This window comes from Nerophis lumbriciformis, linkage group LG13 (assembly GCF_033978685.3).
Source record: "Nerophis lumbriciformis linkage group LG13, RoL_Nlum_v2.1, whole genome shotgun sequence".
In the NCBI taxonomy this organism is placed as follows: Eukaryota; Metazoa; Chordata; class Actinopteri; order Syngnathiformes; family Syngnathidae; genus Nerophis; species Nerophis lumbriciformis.
Genome location: NC_084560.2, coordinates 22,378,835 through 22,401,966, shown reverse-complemented (window position 1 = coordinate 22,401,966; position 23,132 = coordinate 22,378,835). Strand labels below are relative to the sequence as shown.

The following is a 23,132-nucleotide window of genomic DNA, read 5'->3' as shown; positions in this document are numbered from 1 at the left end:
CATCCGTTGCATCCTGACATGCATTATAGTAGTGTTGTCCCGATACCAATATTTTGGTACCGGTACCAAAATATTTCGGTACTTTTCGATACTTTTCTAATTAAAGGGGACCACAAAAGATGTCATTAATGGCTTTATTTTAACAAAACATCTTAGGGTACATTAAACATATGTTTATTATTGGAATTTTGTCCTTAAATAAAATAGTGAACATTCAAGACAACTTGACTTTTAGTAGTAAGTAAACAAACAAAGGCTCCTAATTAGTCTGCTGACATATGCAGTAACATATTGTGTCATTTTCCATTCTATTATTTTGTCAACATTATTAAGGACAAGTGGTAGAAAATGAATTATTAATCTACTTGTTCATTTACTGTTAATATCTGCATAATTTCTCTTTTAACATGTTCTATCTACACTTCTGTTCAAATGTAATAATCACTTATTCTTCTGTTGTTTGATACTTTACATTAGTTTTGGATGATACCACAAATTTGGGTATCAATCCGATACCAAGTAGTTACAGGATCATACATTGGTCATATTCAAAGCCCAGGGACAATATTTCCTGAGTTTATAAACATAATATACATTTTTTTTTAAATGAAAGAAAATTTTGTGATGTTTAAAAATATCGATGTAATCATAGTATTATCGACGAGATACGCTTCAGTACTTGGTACCATCACAGTGGATGTTAGGTGTAGATCTACCAATGGCGTTTGTTTACATTGTAGCGTCCCGGAAGAGTTGGTGCTGCAGGGAATTCTGGGAATTCGTTCTATAGTGTTTATGTTGGGTTGCGGTGCAAATATTCTCCCAAAATGTGTTTGTCATTGTTGTTTAGTGTGGTTTCACTACATGGCACATGTTTATCACAGTGTTGGTGTTGTTCATACGGCCATCCTTAGTGTTGATTAAACCTCTTAAGGCCCAAGCTGTTTGTTTACATGCTTTTTTTTTATTTCTCTTTGCTATTTGGGCTTATTGGACCCCAATTGGAATAAAAACTAAGAATCATCTTTTGATATGATGTACTTAGTCCATGAGTAACAAACGTGTACTTCATGTTTAGTGACATGCTAATTCTTATCTTTACACTTTTTTTCCCCAAATTCCATTGTATGTTATACTCTTCTGACACCACCAGATGGCAGTATAAGTGTCCACATAAGCGGCCATAAGACCCCAATTCAGTAGTGTACACAATTTTGGAAATAAGAGGTAAAAGGTGCTGTCCACGTATGTGGCCACTAATTCTTTTAAACCAAAAATAAACAAAAGGTTAGTGCCCCTAAGAAAAGGCATTGAAGCTTAGGGAAGGCTATGCAGAACGAAACTAAAACTGAACTGGCTACAAAGTAAACAAAAACAGAATGCTGGACGACAGCAAAGACTTACTGTGGAGCAAAGACGGCGTCCACAATGTACATCCGAACATGACTTGACAATCAACAATGTCCTCACAAAGAAGGATACAAATATGCCCTTCATTCATTTGTGATTGTGTGTTCAAAGTCAAAATGGTTGCCTTTATGGTTAATGATTGGACAAAATGAAATCTTGTCTTGACTTTGTCAATTATAGACACATTTTTACCCATCCATAAGTCTTAAAGCACCTCTTCCTGAGAGCGTTCTGCATGACATGACTGGTACTTTTTAGAGGTGGTATTGTACTGAATTAAAGTTAAAGTTAAAGTACCAATGATTGTCACACACACACACACACTAGGTGTGGCGAAATTATTCTCTGCATTTGACCCATCACCCTTGATCACCCCCTGGGAGGTGAGGGGAGCAGTGAGCAGCAGCGGTGGCCACGCCCGGGAATAATTTTGGGTGATTTAACCCCCAATTCCAACCCTTGATGCTGAGTGCCAAGCAGGGAGGTATTGGCTCCCATTTTTATAGTCTTTGGTATGACTCGGCCGGGGTTTCAACTCACAACCTACCGATCTCAGGGCGGACACTCTAACCACTAGGCCACTGAGTAGGTAGTAGAATATGTCCTGCATGACATGACCGGTATTTTCTAGAGGTGGTATAGTACTGAATACATTCTACATGACATGACCGGTACTTTTTAGCGGTGGTATAGTACCGAATACGATACATTAGTATCGCGGTACAATACTAATACCGGTATGCCGTACAACCCTACATTCTAGTCATCCTAGTTCTGAGCGTGTTGGTTATTTGTCGCTTAAACAAATGAAATGGGGGCCATGGACTTATAGCGCAGTACTGTGTCTCTCACGTCATTTTGGTCTGGCAGCCTTGGGCATGGAAGTGTTGTTTGGAGAAGGATTGTCACATCACATACAGGCTGCCTCGGACTATGTGACATCCTTAAAGGGAAATAGAGAAGCGAGGATGACTAATGCGCCCACCGGCTCCGTCACTCAAAGGCATGCGGACCTAAGTTCCACGTATCGCTTCTTGCAAACGGAACCCCGTTCACACCTCAGCAGATCCATATCGAGATTTGGCCCCGAGACAACGTGAGGAAAGCCGTAAGAGAAAGGCAAGGATTTTGTGAGATAGGACGGCGTAAAATCAAGTGTTATTGACAGGCTGCGACACATCAAGGAGACGTCGATTCGCCGTAGGGGGAGGAGGGGGAACGTGTGGCGCACTACAGCTAAATGTGCTGACTGCGTGGAAAGATTAAAAAAATAAATAAATTAATAAATAAAATTAAAAAAAACATAAAACAGCCTCCAGACTAGAGGTGTCAAAGTTCTTTTCACTGAGGGCCACATCACAGTTATGTTTGGCCCGCTTCTAACAGTGAATACTATTATTACTCAATTGTTTTATGCATTTTATTAGTAGATTATTTTTTTTAAACAAAACTGTAAAAAAAAAAAAAAAAATGGTAAGTTGCAATAATTTCACCTCAAAATGTAGTGTATATTACTGTAAATGAAAAAAACAGTACCGCTGTTTTTATGGTAAAAAAAAAAAAAAAAAAAAAGGCACCTCAGTTGCCAGGATTTTACTGTAAAATATACATTTGTTTTTTTTACTGTAAATACAAAAACCTGCAATTGTACAGTAAAATGTGGGCACCTGAGCTGCCAAAGTTAACATACTTATGTTAACTTAAATATTGTCTAATTATGCAAAAATATATTATCAAACATTCAAACCATTTTTTAAAAATAGAAATAAATACTAATAATATAATAATAATGATTTCAAAGCAAGTTATCCATCAAACTGTGCAATGTGAAAACAGCAATAGATTTCATGGTAACATTGTGAAATTTACTGTGGTTTTTACAGCATTTTTCTCTAAATGAAAACAACTGTACTTTTTTTTTACTGTAATAAACTGTGGTGTCGTTTTGGCATTTACAGTAACACACTGAAAAATCTACAGTTGTTGATTCAAACAAACTGGCAGCTCAGTTGCCAGAATTTTACTGTAAAATGTACATTTGTTTTTTTTACTGTAAATACAAAAACCTGCAATTGTACAGTAAAATGTGGGCACCTGAGCTGCCAAAGTTAACATGTTTATGTTAACTTAAATATTGTCTAATTATGCAGAAATATATTATCAAACATTCAAACCGTTCTTTAAAATATATAAATAAATACTAATAATAATGATTTCAAAGCAAGTTATCCATCAAATTGTGCAATGTAAAAATAGCAATAGATTTCATAATAACATTGTGAAATTTACTGTGGTTTTTACAGCATTTTTCTCTGAATGAAAAAAACTGTACTTTTTTTTTTTTTACTGTAATAAACTGTGGTGTCGTTTTGGCATTTACAGTAACACACCGAAAAATCTACAGTTGTTGATTCAAACAAACTGGCAGCTCAGTTGCCAGAATTTTACTGTAAAATGTACATTTGTTTTTTTACTGTAAATAAAAAAAAACCTGCAATTGTACAGTAAAATTTGGGCACCTGAGCTGCCAAAGTTAACATATTTATGTTAACTTAAATATTGTCTAATTATGCAAAAATATATTATCAAACATTCAAACCGTTCTTTAAAATATATAAATAAATACTAATAATAACGACTTCAAAGCAAGTTATCCATCAAATTGTGCAATGTAAAAATAGCAATAGATTTCATGGTAACATTGTAAAATTCACTGTGGTTTTTACAGCATTTTTCTCTAAATGAAAAAGTCTGTACTTTTTTTACTGTAATAAACTGTGGTGTCGTTTTGGCATTTACAGTAACACACTGAAAAATCTACATTTGTTGATTCAAACAAACTGGCAGCTCAGTTGCCAGAATTTTACTGTAAAATGTACATTAGTTTTTTACTGTAAATAAAAAAAATACCTGCAATTGTACAATAAAATCAACAACTGTAGATTTTTCGGTGTATTACTGTAAATGCCAAAACGACCCCACAGTTTATTACAGTAAAAAAAAATACCGTTTTTTTTTAATTTACAGAAAAATGCTGTAAAAGCCACAGTAAATTTCACAATTTTTACCTTGAAATCTATTGCTACTTTTACATTGCACAATTTGATGGATAACTTGCTTTTAAATCATTATTAGTAGTATTTATTTTCTATTTAAAAAATGGTTTGAATGTTCGATTTTTTTTTTTTTTGCATAATTAGACAATATTTAAGTTAACATAAAATAGAAAGAAAGAATACATTTAGTAAGAAAAGTTATAGTTCTTTATTGATACATATTATTTCCAGGCTTTTGAGAGCCAAATAAAATGAAGTGGCGGGCCACATCTGGCCCCCGGGCCTTGAGTTTGACACCTGGGCTCTAGACCTTGTGACAGTAATAATTAAAAAGTCAGAGCTCAGAGGTGAAATGATGCAAGGAGTTGCAGAAAGAGTAATTAGTTGAGAGATTGTACAGTAGGCCATTAAAAAGGCACTGGCCATGAAATGATAGTAGCTTGCATAAAGGGAAGGAGAGACCTTGATTACCTCCCTTCACATTCTACCTTCTACCCTGCCCTCATTTACCAGCTGCTGAGGTATGACACTCACAGTGATCTTAAACGTCCTGCTGTTACCAATGTTTAATAACACTCGTTATAGAGCTGCGCCATTAATATGCATGGAAAGGTCCAATAAAAAGGGTTTCACAGTTACATTTTTGACAGACTTCCCAAACAGGCTCTGACTAATGTAGTGTGACGTTATCATCAAAATGTCTTCATCGCTTGTCCCTTGAAGGGATTTTAAGGTTGGGGGGGTGGCAGGGTTGTTAAGGTGGAGGAGTTTTAGGAGAAAATTGTTTGAGAAAAGTTGTAATGTTAGAAAGCCAGCAAGGCAGTGCAAATTCACACAGAAATGTAAATGCAAGAAGTCATTTTCAGTGTGGCTCTTTCTCACAAACATAAATCTTAAATGTGGTTTTGTTCATGTAATGTTTTCTTTCTTATTTTACAACTTTGTAAAAACATGCTATAGTTCTTGTGTACTGTAATTTTGACTTAAAAAAAAATAAAATCAGCCTTATGCTCATATCTGGATATTTTCTAAAATTAGGACTTGTTTTCTCAGGAAAAACTTGACTTGTTTTACAAAAATGTTGTTTCATTGCCTTTATTTATGAAATTGTCAAATTATGAGTATTTGTATTATTTAACAATGTGAAGTGAATTATATTTATATAGCGCTTTTTCTCCAGTGACTCAAAGCGCTTTACATAGTGAAACCCATTATCTAAGTTACGTTTTTAAACCAGTGTGGGTGACACTGGGAGCAGGTGGGTAAAGTGTCTTGCCCAAGGACACAATGGCAGTGACTAGGATGGCGGAAGCAGGAATCAAACCTGGACTGGAACCCTCAAGTTGCTGGCACGGCCACTCTACCAACCGAGCTATACCGCCCTTGTCTCTTTTATTTATATATATATATATATATATATATATATATATATATATATATATATATATATGTGTGTGTGTGTGTGTATACATCTATATACTGAAAATATAAATTATGTGTATATGTGTACTATGTGTATATATACACACTGTATATACATACATATATACTGTATATGCACACTATATATACTGTTTACATGTGTATATATATATACATATATACTGTATATATATATATATACTGTGTACATATATATCAATCAAAGTTTTCAATCAATGTTTATTTATATAGCCCTAAATCACAAGTGTCTCAAAGGGCTGCACAAGCCACAACGACATCCTCAGTTCAGATCCCACAAAAGGGCAAGGAAAAACTCAACCCAGTGGGATGTCAATGAGAATGACAATGAGAAACCTTGGAGAGGACCGCAGATGCCCCACCCCTCTATATGTATATATATATATTCAGTATATATACATATATTCAGTTTATATACACACAGTATATATATACATATATATATATGTATATACATATATATATATATATATATATATATATGTATACATACATGTATGTATGTATATATATATATATATATATATATATATATATATATATATATATATATATATATATATATATATATATATATATATGTATATATATATATATATATGTATGTATATATGTGTATATATATATATATGTATGTATATATGTGTATATATATATGTATGTATATATGTGTATATATATATGTATGTATATATATATATATATATATGTTTGTATATATGTATGTATGTATGTATATATATATATATATATATATATATAAATATATATATATATATATATATATATATATATATATATATATATATATATATATATATACTGGATATATATAAGTATGTATGTATGTATATAACTATAACTAAAAGTTTTTTTTTTCCAGATTAAACCCATTGAACTTAATGATGGCAGCCAGACTAAACTTTGAAGAAAGGAAATTCATTCTAAAATGGTACTGGAAGTATGTAAATGCAGTTGAAGTGCACAGACAATTTAGGAGGGGGTTTCAGAAAGAACCACCAACGCGAGTTACCGTCACTCGAATTAGAGATAAGTTTGAAGCTGATGGAACTGTTCAGAATGTTCAGACATCGACAAGCCCCACAAAGGAAGAAAGAGTACTGGAAACATTTCAGCCAAGTCCAAGAAAATCTGTACAGCTAGCTTGTCATGAGGTGGGGATTTAAAAAACATCTGTCCATGAAGTTTGTAAATACTTTTGCATTTTGAAAATCAAACAATTATAATATGAAATTATTTAAGTTGTGTATACATTTTTGGGGACACCCTGTATATAATGTATATATTGTATATATTGATATACTGTATATACAACAAGCACCCAGGAACATTTATTTTCTCTCAATGTGGCCCCCGAGTCAAAATAATTGCCCAGGTCTGGCCTACAGTATAGGAAGAGGCGGCCCTGGTATCCGTGGCCAATCCTGGCAGTCCAGCAGGGCTCAAACCATGACCATAAATCAATATTGATGGGGAGTTAAGTCGAGCAACGTTAGCCTATGACGCCTCGGGGCTGTCAACTCATTGTCAGCTCTTAAGGGGTCAGGGAGCGAGGTCTCACACAACGTGCTATCACACAGTCCCACTATAGCTGTAGGCATCCATTACACATGCAAACCAAAGGGAGGGTCTAGACCACACCTCTCATTAGGCGAGTCCGAGCTTTTTGCCCTGTCACCCAACACACACACCTGGAAAGACGCAAACAGGACACTCTTTACTCTCTGGAAAAGATGTCTCTTATGGTTGTTAGCCGCAGGTTCTTGGACAATGGGGGAGTTATGATGCTCATTTTAAGATAAGGTCATCCATGACGCCAACAACTAACAGCTGAGAAATCAATTTTTATTGCAGTCTATCAGTTAAAATGTTACTGATTTTAACAACATGATGAAAAAACGTTTGTCTACCATGAATTGATTTAAGTGGACCCCGACTTAAACAAGTTGAAAAACGTATTCGGGTGTTACCATTTAGTGGTCAATTGTACGGAATATGTACTGTACTGTGCAATCTACTACTAAAAGTTTCAATCAATCAATCAAAAAGTCTTCCTAATATTATTTCCAAAACAACATGAAATGACGAGGTTGTCTTATGTTCAGAGCTGTCTTATATTTTGGTTAATATGGTGTATCACTTTCTTCTTGACCAGGGGTGTCAAACGTACGGCCCCCTAGATACGGCTAGATTGGGCGGTATAGCTCGGTTGGTAGAGTGGCCGTGCCATCAACCTGAGGGTTGCAGGTTCGATCCCCGCTTCCGCCATCCTAGTCACTGCCGTTGTGTCCTTGGGCAAGACACTTTACCCACCTGCTCCCAGTGCCACCCACACTGGTTTAAATCTAACTTAGATATTGGATTTTCACTATGTAAAGCGCTTTGAGTCACTAGAGAAAAGCGCTATATAAATATAATTCACTTCACTTCACTAGATACGTGCCTGTACTTGGTATCATTACAGTGGATGTTAGGTGTAGATCCACCCATGGTGTTTGTTTACATTTAGATGCCGGTGAGCTACGGTGTGTAGTGAAGCATGTTTAGCTATTCCTCGTCCTGCAGGGATGATACTTGTAAGAAACATACTTTATTTGTCGCCATGGAGACCAAGATTTGTAATTTAGAAGTCGCTAAAACACTGCCGACGGCGGATGGATGCTAGCTAGCTAGCCATGTCTTAAAGCACCTCTTCCTGAGGGCGTTTCAGTGTTATAACTTCACCTTTATCTTCAGTTTTTAAGCCAAAATGCGTCTGTTCTCCCTTTTCTGTCTACACACTGTGTCTGTTTGTAAGTACTCTGTGATTGTGCGGTGCCGAACATGCTCCTCTGCTCGTAAAATCATGACGTGATGACGACACGGGCGCGGGGGGATGCGGGACCTGTACGTTTCAGAAGCGATATAGTACCAAAAATGATTCATTAGTATCGCGGTACTAAACTAATACCGGTATACCGTACAACCCTACTCCATACTTTTGTAAATATATATATAAATAATAAATAGAGCTGCTGCTGCTGCTGCTCACTGCTCCCCTCACCTCCCAAGGGGTTGATCAAGGGTGATGGGTCAAATGCAGAGAATAATTTCACCACATCTAGTGTGTGTGTGACAATCATGGGTACTTTAACTTAACTTTAACCCCTGTTCCACCGTGCTGCCCGTATATGTAACAGCTGCAGCAAAAAAAAAAAAAGGGCAGCATAAAATAGAGAGTAGATCCAGCAGAAAATGGACATCCCGCGGGCCAGATTTTGGACTTATTTGGGCCGCAGTCCGTAGTTTGGAGACCCCTGATCTAAACTTTACTGCTGCCAGGTGTTTTTTTTTCTATACTTTTACTGTCATATTTTCAGAATGTGTTTGTTCTATTTTTGGCCAAAGTAAGACGGGGAGAACATGCAAACTCCACACAGAAAGATCCCGAGCCCGGGATTGAACTCAGGACCTTCGTATTGTGAGGCACTCGTGGCCTAGTGGTTAGAGTGTCCGCCCTGACTATAAAAATGGGACCCATTACCTCCCTGCTTGGCACTCAGCATCAAGGCTTGGAATTGGGGGTTAAATCACCAAAAATGATTCCCGGGCGCGGCCACCGCTGCTGCTCACTGCTCCCCTCACCTCCCAGGGGGGTGATCAAGGATGATGGGTCAAATGCAGAGAATAATTTTGACACACCAAGTGTGTGTGTGACAATCATGGGTACTTTAACTTAACTTTAACCCCTGTTCCACCGTGCTGGCCGTATATGTAACAGCTGCAGCAAAAAAAAAAAAAGGGCAGCATAAAATAGAAAGTAGATCCAGCAGAAAATAGACATTTTAAACATAGAAGCGGTCGGACAAATTAAAAAAACAACAACTTGAGACTTCCCGCGGGCTCGATTTTGGACTTATTCGGCCCGCGGTCCGTAGTTTGGAGACCCCTGGGCTATACAGTCATTCTCTTCAACACAGGATAGTTTTGGGCGTTGCACTCACATGCTCAGGTCCCTGGAAGCAGATCCTGCAGACGGGCGTCCTGAAGCCGCTCCCGGTGAAGCTGGTGAGGGAAAACCGCTCCTCCAGTTTGCCCTTCGAGCAGTCGTCGGAGGAGCTGCTGCAGCCTCGCAGCGCCGCCGACAGCTCCGCTGCGTCCACCCAGCCCGGCACCGCTCGCTCGGCCGCCGGCCCCGCGCCGACGGCGGCGGCGGCGGCCGCCTCGGGCGGGCTTCCTCGCTCCCCGTGTTCGGCGACGCCCGGCGGCTCACAGCTCTGCGCGGCTTGGCCGCTCATGGGGGTGAGCGGAGGCGGCGGCGCCGGCGGGCCGAGCAGCAGCAGCCTCAGGTCACCGAGCAGGACGCAGCAGCGGCTCTTCAGCATGCCCTGGCCGGTCTGCGGCCGCCGAGTCACAGCCGCACCGCGGAGGGGCGCACTGCGCGTCCCCTCATGTGTGGCGTGGCCGACGGGGTGTTTACGACGTATTTACAGCGTCTTTTACCGTCCTCCGGAGAGAAAGTCAATCCGAAAGGCGGACAGACCCCATGGATGTAAACAAGTGTCCGAAGCCATTAAGTTGAGTGAATGGAGGAGCTGGAAACGGAAAGTCAAATGTTAGATTGATGTGAATGTGCATTCTAGTAATAAGGATGACACTGACTCTGCCTTTTTGCACACAACAAACTATTCTCCCTGCACGCACAAATATTCCAATTAACAGGCATATTTCTTACCTGGCCAGCAACACCGATTTCTGCACGATTCCTTATTTTGGCCACCGCCCCTCTCTCACTCTCTCTCTCCCCCTCCACCCCACCTCTCTCTCTCTCTCTCACCCTATTCTCACTCTTTCGCTACATCTATCCAGCAGACATGTTAGACGGTGGAGATCCTTCTTGGTACAATCCAGCAAGGCTGTCGGACCGTCCTGCTTCTGTGGGTCGAAAGCATCCGGGTTGTGCTGTGCTGTGCGGCCATTGGCTGCTGCTGCGTGGACGCTGCATTCATGCAGCATCAGCACCGTGATGATGATGATGCTGATGATGATGCTGGGTCAGCTCCCAGACGCAACATGTCACCATGCAAGTACACCAAAAGGCAGGTAAAAAAAAAAAGCCACCACTATAGCATTATTTTAATATAAAAGACATAAAGTGGAAAAGAGGGGAATTCTTTGGCTTTTTTTCAGGATCAGAATCAGAATCAGAAATACTTTAATAATCCCCGAGGGGAAATTCAGATTTTCAGCACAATCCCATTCAAGAGCAGACAAACGCTATTGTTTATTGTTTATTGAGGATCCCCATTAGCCGACGCACAAACGCCAGGCTAGTCTTCCTGGGGTCCTTTTCAAAAGTTCAAAGTAAAATAAAAATACGCAGATGCAGTTACAGAACATACACAAATCCAATTACAAATAAAAGAAAGGAAAGGGAAAAGAAAAAGAAAATTCTCAAAATAATAAAATTAAATAACAGTACACAGATGCAGTTACTGTGCATATGCAGATCCAATTACAAATAAAAGAAAGGAAAAAGGAAAATAAAATTCTCAAAATAATAAAATTACATAACAGTACACAGATACAGTTACAGAACATATGCAGATCCAATTACAATAAAAGTAAGGAAAAAGGAAAAGAAAATTCTCAAAATAATAAAATAAAATAACAGTACACAGATACAGTTACAGAACATACGCAAATCCAGTTACAATAAAAGAAAAGAAAAAGAAAATTCTCAAAATAATTAAAAAAAAAAACAGTACACAGATTCAGTTACAGAACATACACACATCCAGTTACAATAAAAGAAAGGAAAAAGGGAAAGAGAAAAAAAAAAGTTCTCAAACTGATAACATGAAAGATTAACTTTTAAGTTTAAAAAGTGACTTTACATTTTTCTTAAATGCTTTTTTAGTGGCAATAGTCCTAATATTTAAATGAAGAGTAGTATTATCCATAATGAAATGCCTCTGTACACAACAGTGCTTTTCATTGAATTAGTTCTTGGAGGGAGACAGAACAGGAGCGCTGACGGGTTTGCCAACTTCCGGCGCCCCTTACAAAAAAGGTGAGAAACAGGTAAACGCTGGGGAGGGGAGTGAGAAAAAAAATTCACTCTAGGCCCCGTTTACACTAAAGTTTACACTAAATCCCACCTAACCTTATCCGTGTCCACACACACACCCCTCTTTCCGCCGGCGCAATGCGACCTAGTACGCATGCGTGGAAAATGTGCATGTCATAGTCACCTCCAGTGTTGCTTTGTGTGCAAGTTCTTAAATTTAACTTATCCGAACAATAGCCAGTGTTGTGGTATTTCAATGAACTGGAATCCAGTGTGCTGTGGGGCCCTATTGTAGTGAATCACACCTGAGCCATCATAAATTAATCAAATCTTTAATAAACACGTGAAAGTAAACAATGTGATAAAGAATATTTTACAACAATAAATCTACGGATCTTGATATGTGGTCAGGACACTCCTTACTTTTTTGCCTTCACCTTCATTGTCCATTCCTTTTTGGTGACTTTATGTACTCTGGACCTAGACGTTGAGTCTGCGACATACATGGCGGACAATAACTGATACAGTCTGCTTTGCCAGTCCAAAAGCATTCGCTGTTTTCCGTAGTCTTCCCTTGACGGCCAGGTAATACAAAGCACACGCTACCTTTTTTATCACATCCACGGGAGCCCGCATTCTCGTTGTCTCTCCTTTGACAAATGGACACATTTTTTCGGTAAGTAGAATCACAGCATACCCGGACATTGGAAAGTTCTCTTGCCGTCTGAGAAGTGTTGTATCCCAAATAGCTGCAATCGCTTTCTCGTAAGGTATTCTTGTGTGATTTCTACAAGCGTCTGTACAGTCGGAAGGAGAAACATGTGCATGGCTGAATGACTCACCTTCATATTTCCAGTGGTTATCTCCGAGTTACGAAACCCCTTTATTATGAAGCTGGCTGTGGCGCAATCGGTGCACCTGGGTCTGATGAGAGCAGACAGAATAAAAACCAGCGGACCCGAAGAGCCAGTGCCGGAACGTAGTTCACTCTCCATAGTAAGCATCCTGTCTCTGGCTTCCCTCCGCGTACTTGCTCTCTCTCTGTGCTTTCCCTGTGCCCCTGTCTTATGTCCTCAGTGTTCCCCGCAGTGTTAATTCTGGACTGCCTCCCTCGATCCTCGACCCCCGCTTGGACACGGACCTCGTCGCTTCTCTCCAGACCCCGACCGCTCGCTTGCCCACGGACTGCCTTCTTGCCTTGCCCTTCTGGTCTGACGAAGGAATCATCCAACACGCACATACAACAACCTCTGGTAACATTTACCTTGTTAATTCTACACATCGTCTTGCACCATTTACTGAGAGTAGCATACACCGGTGGTGTCCTCTCTTTCCCCCCGCCGTACGTAACCGTGTTTGTTCTATTTTGGGCCGAAGTAAAACAAAGAAAACGGAAATCGGAAGTTGTCGTGGTATTTTTAAGTTATTATGCCATGATTTAACACGTGGGAAAAGATTTTCCTCCATGAGCTCCTGCATTAGAAGATAACATAATATGAATTTAGTGCTCAGACTGTTGCAGATTTTTCAACCCGTGTTTTTCCACCCTGTTTACACCTGGCATTAACAGCAGGTGTGAAGTGCAATCTAAAACTTGACTTTTCTAGCCGTCTTTGAGGCAAAATCATTAATTACATCATCATACAAAATCTGTTGGGCAACTGTATGATTGATGCTGATGATGGCAAGTCCAGAGAAAAGCTCCTGTGACATGGTGGATCTCAAGTACGTTTTAAAAATCTCCTCTCTGCTTCAGTTGCTTTCGCTGACTTTGGTCTTTTACTTTGATCCATGATAAAGATGAAGACTCGACATCATTAACTTTTTTATTACCTTTTTGCCCACACCGTCCATTCGGCCGTCAATCACAATCAACCGGAGTCACGTGAGTCACATTGACGACTGCACAGACTTTATTTTTCCATTTTTCACATTACCCAATTAATTATATGTAGGTATATGCGTCTATTTTAATTTTAGGAATGAAATACAATTTAATTTGAACTAGTTAGTGTCTTGTGGCCTCACTGGCAATACTTCTCAACAAAAGTACTATATTGCCAAAAGTATTTGGCCACCTGCCTTGGCTCACATATGACCTTGAAGCGCCATCCCATTCCTAACCTATAGGGTTCAATATGATGTCGGTCCACATTTTGCAGCTATTACAGCTTCAACTCTTCTGTGAAGGCTGTCCACAAGGTTGCGGAGTGTGTAAATGTGCTATATAAATAAAGTGGATTGTAGCTGAGATAGGCTCCAGCACCCCCCGCGACCCCGAAGGGAATAAGCGGTAGAAAATGGATGGATGGATGGATTGGATTTATAGGAATTTTTGACCATTTTTCCAAAAGCGCATTGGTGAGGTCACACACTGATGTTGGTGGAGAAGGCCTGGCTCTCAGTCTCCGTTCTAATTCATCCCAAAGTTGTTCTATCGGGTTCAGGTCAGGACTCTGTGCAGGCCAGTCAAGTTCATCCACACCAGACTCTGTCATCCATGTCTTTATGGACCATTATGCGCAGATGGCATTGTATGACAGTTTCACGCTGGAAATCACTGAGCTCCTGAGAGCGGCCCATTCTTTCACAAATGTTTGTAGAAACAGTCTCTGTCAGAATAATTGTATCTAAGATATCACAAAACTTTGTGTTTCCATGAGTTCCCGGCGAGCAGACAAAAGCTGTCTTCGATCCTACCAAGCAAAAGGCTTGTAAAACTCCACTGTGTAGGATGGGAAGCGACATGAAGGTGTCGGTTTCTTTGATCTATTGTAATCCACAGGAAGATCTTGTCTTGACCCGAGATCTACAAAGCGGAGAGGAAGCAGGACCTGACACAAGCTCCAGACATCTTTTCTTTGAACTGTTTTGTGACCGAGGGCGACGGCTGTTTACGACCTTCCTCCCCTTAGAAACAGCTTTTGCCATGTAATCAGGGAAAGTCCAAATAAAAGAGGAGGTGTAGAATTCTCGTGTCAGAGCTGGTGGAAGACTGTACAAAGAGTACAGCCCAGACGTTTCTCCTCAATGAGCTAAATTGAATTATGTCTCTGTTTAATTCCTTGCTTCTTGTCTGTTAAATAGATGTCATCAGTGTTTGAACCTGACAGTCTCCATGCCTAAGTGCTTGATTTTATACACATGTGGCCGGGCTAAGTGATTAGGACACCTGATTCTGATCATTTGGATCGGTGGCCAAATACTTTTGGCAATATAGTGTATAACCTCAGAGAAAAATCTCATTAAAGCATTTGTATGCACGTAACACTTAAGACCTCTTATATATCAGTATGTGGAATTAAATTATAGGATGGATTAAGCAAAAAAGTCAAACCGTGTACTAATATGATCCAGTTTAATAAAGTGCTCAAAGTGTTTACAAGAAGAATCAGGATACACATTTTGAACTTATTGAAAATGAGATCATCTTATTCATTTTAATGTATTAATTACAACTTGCTTAACTTTTGATTCAGAATTGTATCAAAATTGTATCAAATTGTGTACAAATTGAGAACCAGAAGTGAATAAAAGTGTTTATAATCATTATGAAATGGAAAGGGGGAGATAGGATTAAATACGATCTGCTTCTTTCTTATGGGTTATGTTCATGTGTAATGATAATTCATAATTTGTATACTTGATTTAATTGCTGATAAATTCATCTATTATTATTTACAGTTAAAAAAGAGTTAAAAGGGAATGATTTCATTTATACATGTATTTGATATTGATTATTTGACAAACACTGACACTGAATTGAGTTGTTTTCTACTTCATAGCCTAACAAAGGGTTAACTAAAAAAATGCATGTTCCACAATTCATTGCGACAAATGGGATGTTAAAAAGAGCGGGAGCAGGTGCATTGTGGTTGTTGAGATTGAGCATGACTAGCCTACGGGTGAAAGAATGAACGACAGGTGACAACAAGCTAAAAGGATCGTTTTGTACCGTTTTTGTTTGCCCATTTTTTCTTATATAAAGTACAACTTTATTTACACATTTCCGACGTCCTGTCCAATACTTTGATCGTAGTTAATCTACACGACTCCTTTTCGAACATGTTGAAAAAAGAAACTGGAAATTGTAAAGTTTTAAATAAACTTAAACCTTGAACATTTATAGTAATTTACTGTAACTGCAGTAAATTACAACTAAATTAATATATATGCTGAAACTTCAAAAAATATTTTTTATAGTTATTTACACCCTTGGTTTGACAACACACCTGCACTTACTGTACAAGAGTGTGCAACGTATAATCCACGGAATATCTTAAGAGACAAATCGGTTAGAAGCTCTCTTAGTTTATAATTAGGGATGTCCGATAATATCGGCCTGCCGAAATTATCGGCCGATAAATGCTTTAAAATGTAATATCGGAAATTATCGGTATTGTTTTTTTTTTTAATTTTTTAATTAAATCAACATAAAAAACACAAGATACACTTACAATTAGTGCACCAACCCAAAAAACCTCCCTCCCCCATTCACACTCATTCACACAAAAGGGTTGTTTCTTTCTGTTAGTAATATTCTGGTTCCTACATTATATATCAATATATATCAATACAGTCTGCAAGGGATACAGTCCATAAGCACATATAATTGTGCGTGCTGCTGGTCCACTAATAGTACTAACCTTTAACAGTTAATTTGACTCATTTTCATTAATTACTAGTTTCTATGTAACTGTTTTTATATTGTTTTACTTTTTTTTTTATTCAAGAAATTTTTAAAAACGACCTTATCTTCACCATACCTGGTTGTCCAAATTAGGCATAATAATGTGTTAATTCCACGACTGTATATATCGGTATCGGTTGATATCGGTATCGGTAATTAAGAGTTGGACAATATCGGAATATTGGATATCAGCAAAAAAGTCATTATCGGACATCCCTATTTATAATGTATATTTACTGCTGGATCTACTCTCTATTTTATCCTTCCCCTTTTCTGTGCTGCAACTGTTACATATACTGTACTGTAATAGTGTACATGGTAATTGGGATTGGTTTATATTATATACTGTATATATAATATGTAAATATTACATACAGTCGTGGTCAAAAGATTAAAGGCCTCGCATTTCCTCCTCCAATTTTTGTTTCATCTGACATCACATGGACAAAAATAAAACCTTCTGGAGGAAAGGTCTGTAGTCAGATGAAACAAAAATTGATCTGTTTGGCCACAATACTGTGCAATATGTTTGGAGGAGAAAAGGTGAGGCCTTTAATCCCAGGAACACCATGTCTACCGTCAAGCATGGTGGTGGTAGTATTATGCTCTGGGCCTGTTTTGCTGCCAATGGAACTGGTGCTTGGGACAATGAAAAAGGAGGATTACCTCCAAATTCTTCAGGACAACCTAAAATCATCAGCCCGGAGGTTGGGTCTTGGGCGCAATTGGGTGTTCCAACAGGACAATGACCCCAAACACACATCAAAAGTGGTCAAGGAATGGCTAAATCAGGCTAGAATTAAGGTTTTAGAATGGCCTTCCCAAAGTCCTGACTTAAACGAGTGGACAATGCTGAAGAAACAAGTCCATGTCAGAAAACCAACAAATTTAGCTGAACTACCCCAATTTTGTCAAGAAGAGTGGTCAAAAATTAAACCAGAAGCTTGTGGATGGCTACCAAAAGCGCCTTATTGCAGTGAAACTTGCCAAGGGACATGCAACCAAATATTAACATTGCTGTATGTATACTTTTGACCCAGCAGATTTGCTCACATTTTCAGTAGACCCATAATAAATTCATAAAAGAACCAAACTTCATGAATGATTTTTGTGACCAACAAGTATGTGCTCCAATCACTCTATCACAAAAAAATAAGAGTTGTAGAAATTATTGGAAACTCAAGACAGCCATGACATTATGTTCTTTACAAGTGTATGTAAACTTTTTACCATGACTGTATATGTTATATTTTATATACTATGGTACATTTTTAGTCTACTTTATACCTGCATAATCCTTTCCATCCTTACCCTTTCCATCCTTTCTAACTGAGCTACTGTCTGGAACAACTTCCCTTGTGGATCAATAAAGTTTGTCTAAGTCTAAGTCTATTACAGAGGACTACGATTACAGTATATTACTGTAAAATGAATGACTGAATGCTTCTATTTCAAACATGCGAATAGTATATTACACTTAAAGCACTCGATAATTTAAAAAAACCCTTTGTATGTTTGAAAAGGAGTAGGAAGAAGCATTAGCTTATTAATTCCTACCCCTTCTCAATTTAGTACCTAGTACCCTTCTTTACACTCTCAACAAAAACAACAATCACCAACAAACAACTGCACCCGCGCTTATGTCAAAATAGATAACATAAATAGCGAGAATGGCAAATTGTGAGACCCCGAGTGTGTGTGTCTTACCCCTCTTCTTCCCTGTACTTTGTGAATACCATCTGTTTGTACCACTGTTTGAATTTGCTCATTGTCGGACATTGTCTGAGCTCCTCCGCCAGTCTGTTCCACAATTTCACACCACATATTGAAACGCAAAAGGTTTTTTAAAATTGAGCGTGCTCAACAGTTAACAGAAAATAACAGAAATAACATTTGATTGCTGTGATATACAAGGATATGGTATATTTTACAGTCATTTGTTGTAATTGTAAAGCAAATGTTTAATTACAGTATTTATTGTGAAAAAAATACTGTTAATTGCTATGAAATCCTGGCAATTTTTTTTACAGTGTGACTAAAAAATAATTCAATATTGTTCAATACTAATACAACAATTCACACTTCGGACACCCCTGATCTATGGGGAGCATCACTGAAGACGTACCTTGAACAACAGAAATAGACTAAAGTTTAGTTGTTGCCAACGACGATCAATAATTAAGCACTCTAATTATTGGGCAACAGAAGGCACCTCTAAATTATGCACAACACGTCCTCAGCAACAGCAACACAGATATCAATTAAACTGGCGAAAGGGCACAATGTCAACGTGACTTCGAGTTGGAGTGGTTGGTGTTGCGAGATTCACCACAGTTTTGTCACCAGGAACAGTGAGGGTTGAATTATTTTCATGGACTGTATCATATTGTAATATACATATTATAGGACACTTATTTTTAAATGAATTCTTGATTGAAATGTAAGGTTTTTAACTGTGATTGGTTGTTCATCTTAATAAGACATTGTAGACCAGGGTTGTCCAAAATGTGGCCCTGGGTCCATTTGTGACCCACCGCTCGAGTTTTGTTGGCCCACAACATATTGTCAAAATAAAATCAAACAATAAAAACAGTAAAAATGTAGGAAACAAAGAGCAAAAAGATGTAGTGTAATGAAAAAAAAGGTGACATTTTGATGCTAATAACTAATGATAATGTCACGGCCCGGGCGCATTCCAATGCGCACTCTGTGCGCTCTGCTGATTGCACCTCCAAGAGCGCACCTGCAGCTGCAATCAATCAGCACTCATCGCACCTGTCGTTGATGAGCTCCCTGGGCTTATTAAGCCAGTGCAGACCTGCGTTCCGGGCCAGAACGTAGCTACCTGTTTTGTAGAGTAAGCCTACTCGTATCATGCTCTATGCTCTCCCTCTCTGTGTTTTCTCCTCCTCCGTGTTTCATCGTACGTCGTCCTGTGTCGTGTCGTTCCAGCAGCAAACCTCCGTTCCCGAGTGACGAGCCGTGTGTCCCGTCTCCCCTGTGTTCCTCTCTGGTTCTCTGGCTGCCCCATTTGGATCTCGACATCCCGCCTGGACACGGACCTTCGACGCCTCACTATAGCCCCCGACTTCCTGCCTGCTCACGGACCTCCGAGCTTGTCTTGTCCCCCCTTGGACTTCCTCACCTCTCGCTCAACACTCCCGGTAACACTCATTAATTCCTACACATAGTCGCACACCATACACTCTTGGATTTAGTCACACTCCATTCTCTTGTTATTAATATTATTATTTTGTATTCATATACGGCTGGGCGGTATAGCTCGGTTGGTAGAGTGGCCGTGCCATCAACCTGAGGGTTGCAGGTTCGATCCCCGCTTCCTCCATCCTAGTCACTGCTGTTGTGTCCTTGGGCAAGACACTTTACCCACCTGCTCCCAGTGCCACCCACACTGTTTTAAATGTAACTTAGATATTGGGTTTTTCACTATGTAAAAGCGCTTTGAGTCACTAGAGAAAAGCGCTATATAAATACAATTCACTTCACTTCACATATATGGGTTATATATATATTAATATATATAACCTGGCCTTCCTCCCACTTCCAAAGACATGCACCTAGTTATAGGCTGATTGGCAACTCTAAATGGGCCCCAGTGGGTCAATGTGAGTGTGAATGTTGTCTATCTGTGTTGGCCCTGTGATGAAGTGGTGACTTGTCCGAATGCAGCTGGGATAGGCTCCAGCACCCCTGCGACCCCAAGAGGGACGAGCGGTAGTAAATGGATGGATGGATGGATGCTTATAGGATTTTTTTTTACGAAATGAAAAATTACTTTCCATTTTTCATTTCAAATATGCGACCCTGAAAATTGTTTCTAAACCAGGTCCCTTTGTGAGGTCCAACATCACAAAAGGACATAATTTCCTCCTATAGAAAGTCTTCCCAAAAGAGTGGATGTTCTACTTGCAGTAAAAAGGACAACCATGATGATTATGTGAACGTATTTTGTTGGACTTAAAAAAACAAAAAAAACATCACCTACATGCACACATTGTTGACTGCTGTTTTGGGGACAAAATAAAATGTGGAAACATTGTGGAAAATATGATGAATAATACTTTAATGTATGTTTTCCGAAAGGATATAACATATGCACAGTGTTTATATCGAAATGTCACTGAGTAGAAGGCAGACCTTCACCAAGGCTGAATTGTTAACAAAATGACAAAAACAATTTACTTTATGAAAAAATACATAGAAATGCAAATGGCATCATGTCACAAACATGTTTTATGAGGGATACCTGGAATATAAATATATTAAAACTTTTCATTCGAAAGATTTTGAAGAATAACAACCCGTGGGGTCATTTTGTGTGCATCTACGGGTTTGATTGATTGATTGATTGATTGATTGAGAAGTTTATTGACATCTTAAAGAATTTAATCCATGTAATGCTTTAAAAAGGCAAATGGATGGCACAAAAAGCCCAAAGGCTTGTTTCCATTGTGGACCATTAAATATTCATCACAATTGATACATTCAATAATAAAAGATAAATAACCTGTAACATTTATATAAAAAATTATTAAAAATTTTTTTTAATAAATTATGTACATATACACAGTATACATGTCAGATGATTTGAAAAACAATATATACAAAAAATGGGGGTGGGGGGGTATATACACTATGTACATATACACTATGTACATGATTACGCACACGTTGACTCCAAGAGTGTGCAAAACAGAATGAGAAAATATATATACACTATAACCACATATAAATATTTGTACACTATAACCACATATACATATTTGTACACTATAACCACATATAAACCTGCTTGATGCTTTGGAAAGTTAGTTAAGAATGCCTGGTCTAAATCTCTCACCAAATTTTAAATTATTGCTCCCAAATGCAGCTTAGATAGGCTCCAGCACCACCCGCTACCCCAAAAGGGACAAGCGGTAGAAAATGAATGGATGGATGTCCTTGTGTCAGTGAAAATGATTGTTTAAACAATAAAACCAGTGGTGGTACATTCTGCAGTTTAGTACATAGACACCCAGAGTACGTTTGTCAACATTATTATGCTCCAGGCAAAAAAAATGTCTACATCATCATTTCTTTTTATTCCTTTCACGAAAATGCATACATACAAGACACATACAGTTCACACTTTGATTGTTTTTTGTTTCTTATACATTTCCATGATCAGAAAGAAGCAGATGGAAGAATAATATTCTTATATTTAGTATCTCCCCCCTTTTTTTAACACAAATTATTTTCGATGACTTTATCACTGTTCCCTCCACCAACACCCGAACTCCAACATACTTTTAAATTTTCGTTTTGGCATTTTCACAATGACACGTCCAATCAAAATCAAAAATCAGTTTGATATAATGCCAGTTGTCTCTTTTTGTAACTCTTTTTAAATTCAAAAATATTCTTGCAACTTTTTAAGTCTTTCTTTAGAGAATTCCATGCTTTCACACCAGCAACAGACAAGCACATTTGTTTCAAATTTGTTCGCGCTCTTGGACGTTTAAAGTCATACGGCCTTCTGTGGCTCTCATCTTCAGACGTGAACACGAATAACTTTTGTAAGTCCTTCGTAAGAACTTTATTTTCTAGCTTTGAATAGAATAGAATAGAATAGAATTGACTTTATTGTCATTATATTTGCATATAACGAAATTAAGGACTCCAATTTAAGGTGCGGTAGTGGAAACAAATATGGAATAAAAATAAATCACACAAGTAGTAATAAAGATAAAAAATAAGAATTGAAATATACAGACAACTATCCAATAAAAACAATAAGCAATCCTAAACAATATCCATCCATCCATCCATTTTCTACCGCTTATTCCCTTTGGAGTCGCGGGGGGCGCTGGAACCTATCTCAGCTACAATCGGGCGGAAGGCGGGGTACACCCTAGACAAGTCGCCACCTCATCGCAGGGCCAACACAGATAGACAGACAACATTCACACTCACATTCACAGACTAGGGCCAATTTAGTGTTGCCAATCAACCTATCCCCAGGTGCATGTCTTTGGAGGTGGGAGGAAGCCGGAGTACCCGGAGGGAACCCACGCAGTCACGGGGAGAACATGCAAACTCCACACAGAAAGATCCCGAGCCCGGGATTGAACCCAAGACTACTAGGGACCTTCGTATTGTGAGGCAGATGCACTAACCCCTCTGCCACCGTGAAGTCCTAAACAATATACAAAACAATATACAAAATACTGTACAATATACAGAACAAAACAAGACTACCAGAGTAATAAAGTAATAACAATCAGTGTCGGAAATATTGCACTCGAAGGGTAATATTGCACAGTCGGGCAACACTAAATTGGCCCTAGTGTGTGAATGTTGTCTGTCTATCTGTGTTGGCCCTGCGATGAGGTGGCGACTTTTCCAGGGTGTACCCCGCTTTCCGCCCGAATGCAGCTGAGATAGG

General features: G+C 38.6%; 1 protein-coding gene across 1 annotated transcript in view; it reads right to left on the bottom strand.

Moving 5' to 3' along the window:
* Nucleotides 1-10,780, bottom strand: part of marchf4b (membrane associated ring-CH-type finger 4b) — a 47,293-nt gene extending 36,513 nt beyond the window's left edge. The window contains exons 1-2 of the mRNA XM_061971502.2: nucleotides 10,663-10,780; nucleotides 9,932-10,522 (exon numbers count right to left, since the gene is read on the bottom strand). Of these exons, the coding sequence (XP_061827486.1) occupies nucleotides 9,932-10,312 (381 nt within the window). The 5' untranslated portion in view covers nucleotides 10,313-10,522; nucleotides 10,663-10,780. The remainder of the gene's footprint in view (nucleotides 1-9,931; nucleotides 10,523-10,662) is intronic.
* Between the last annotated feature and the right edge of the window lie 12,352 nt (nucleotides 10,781-23,132).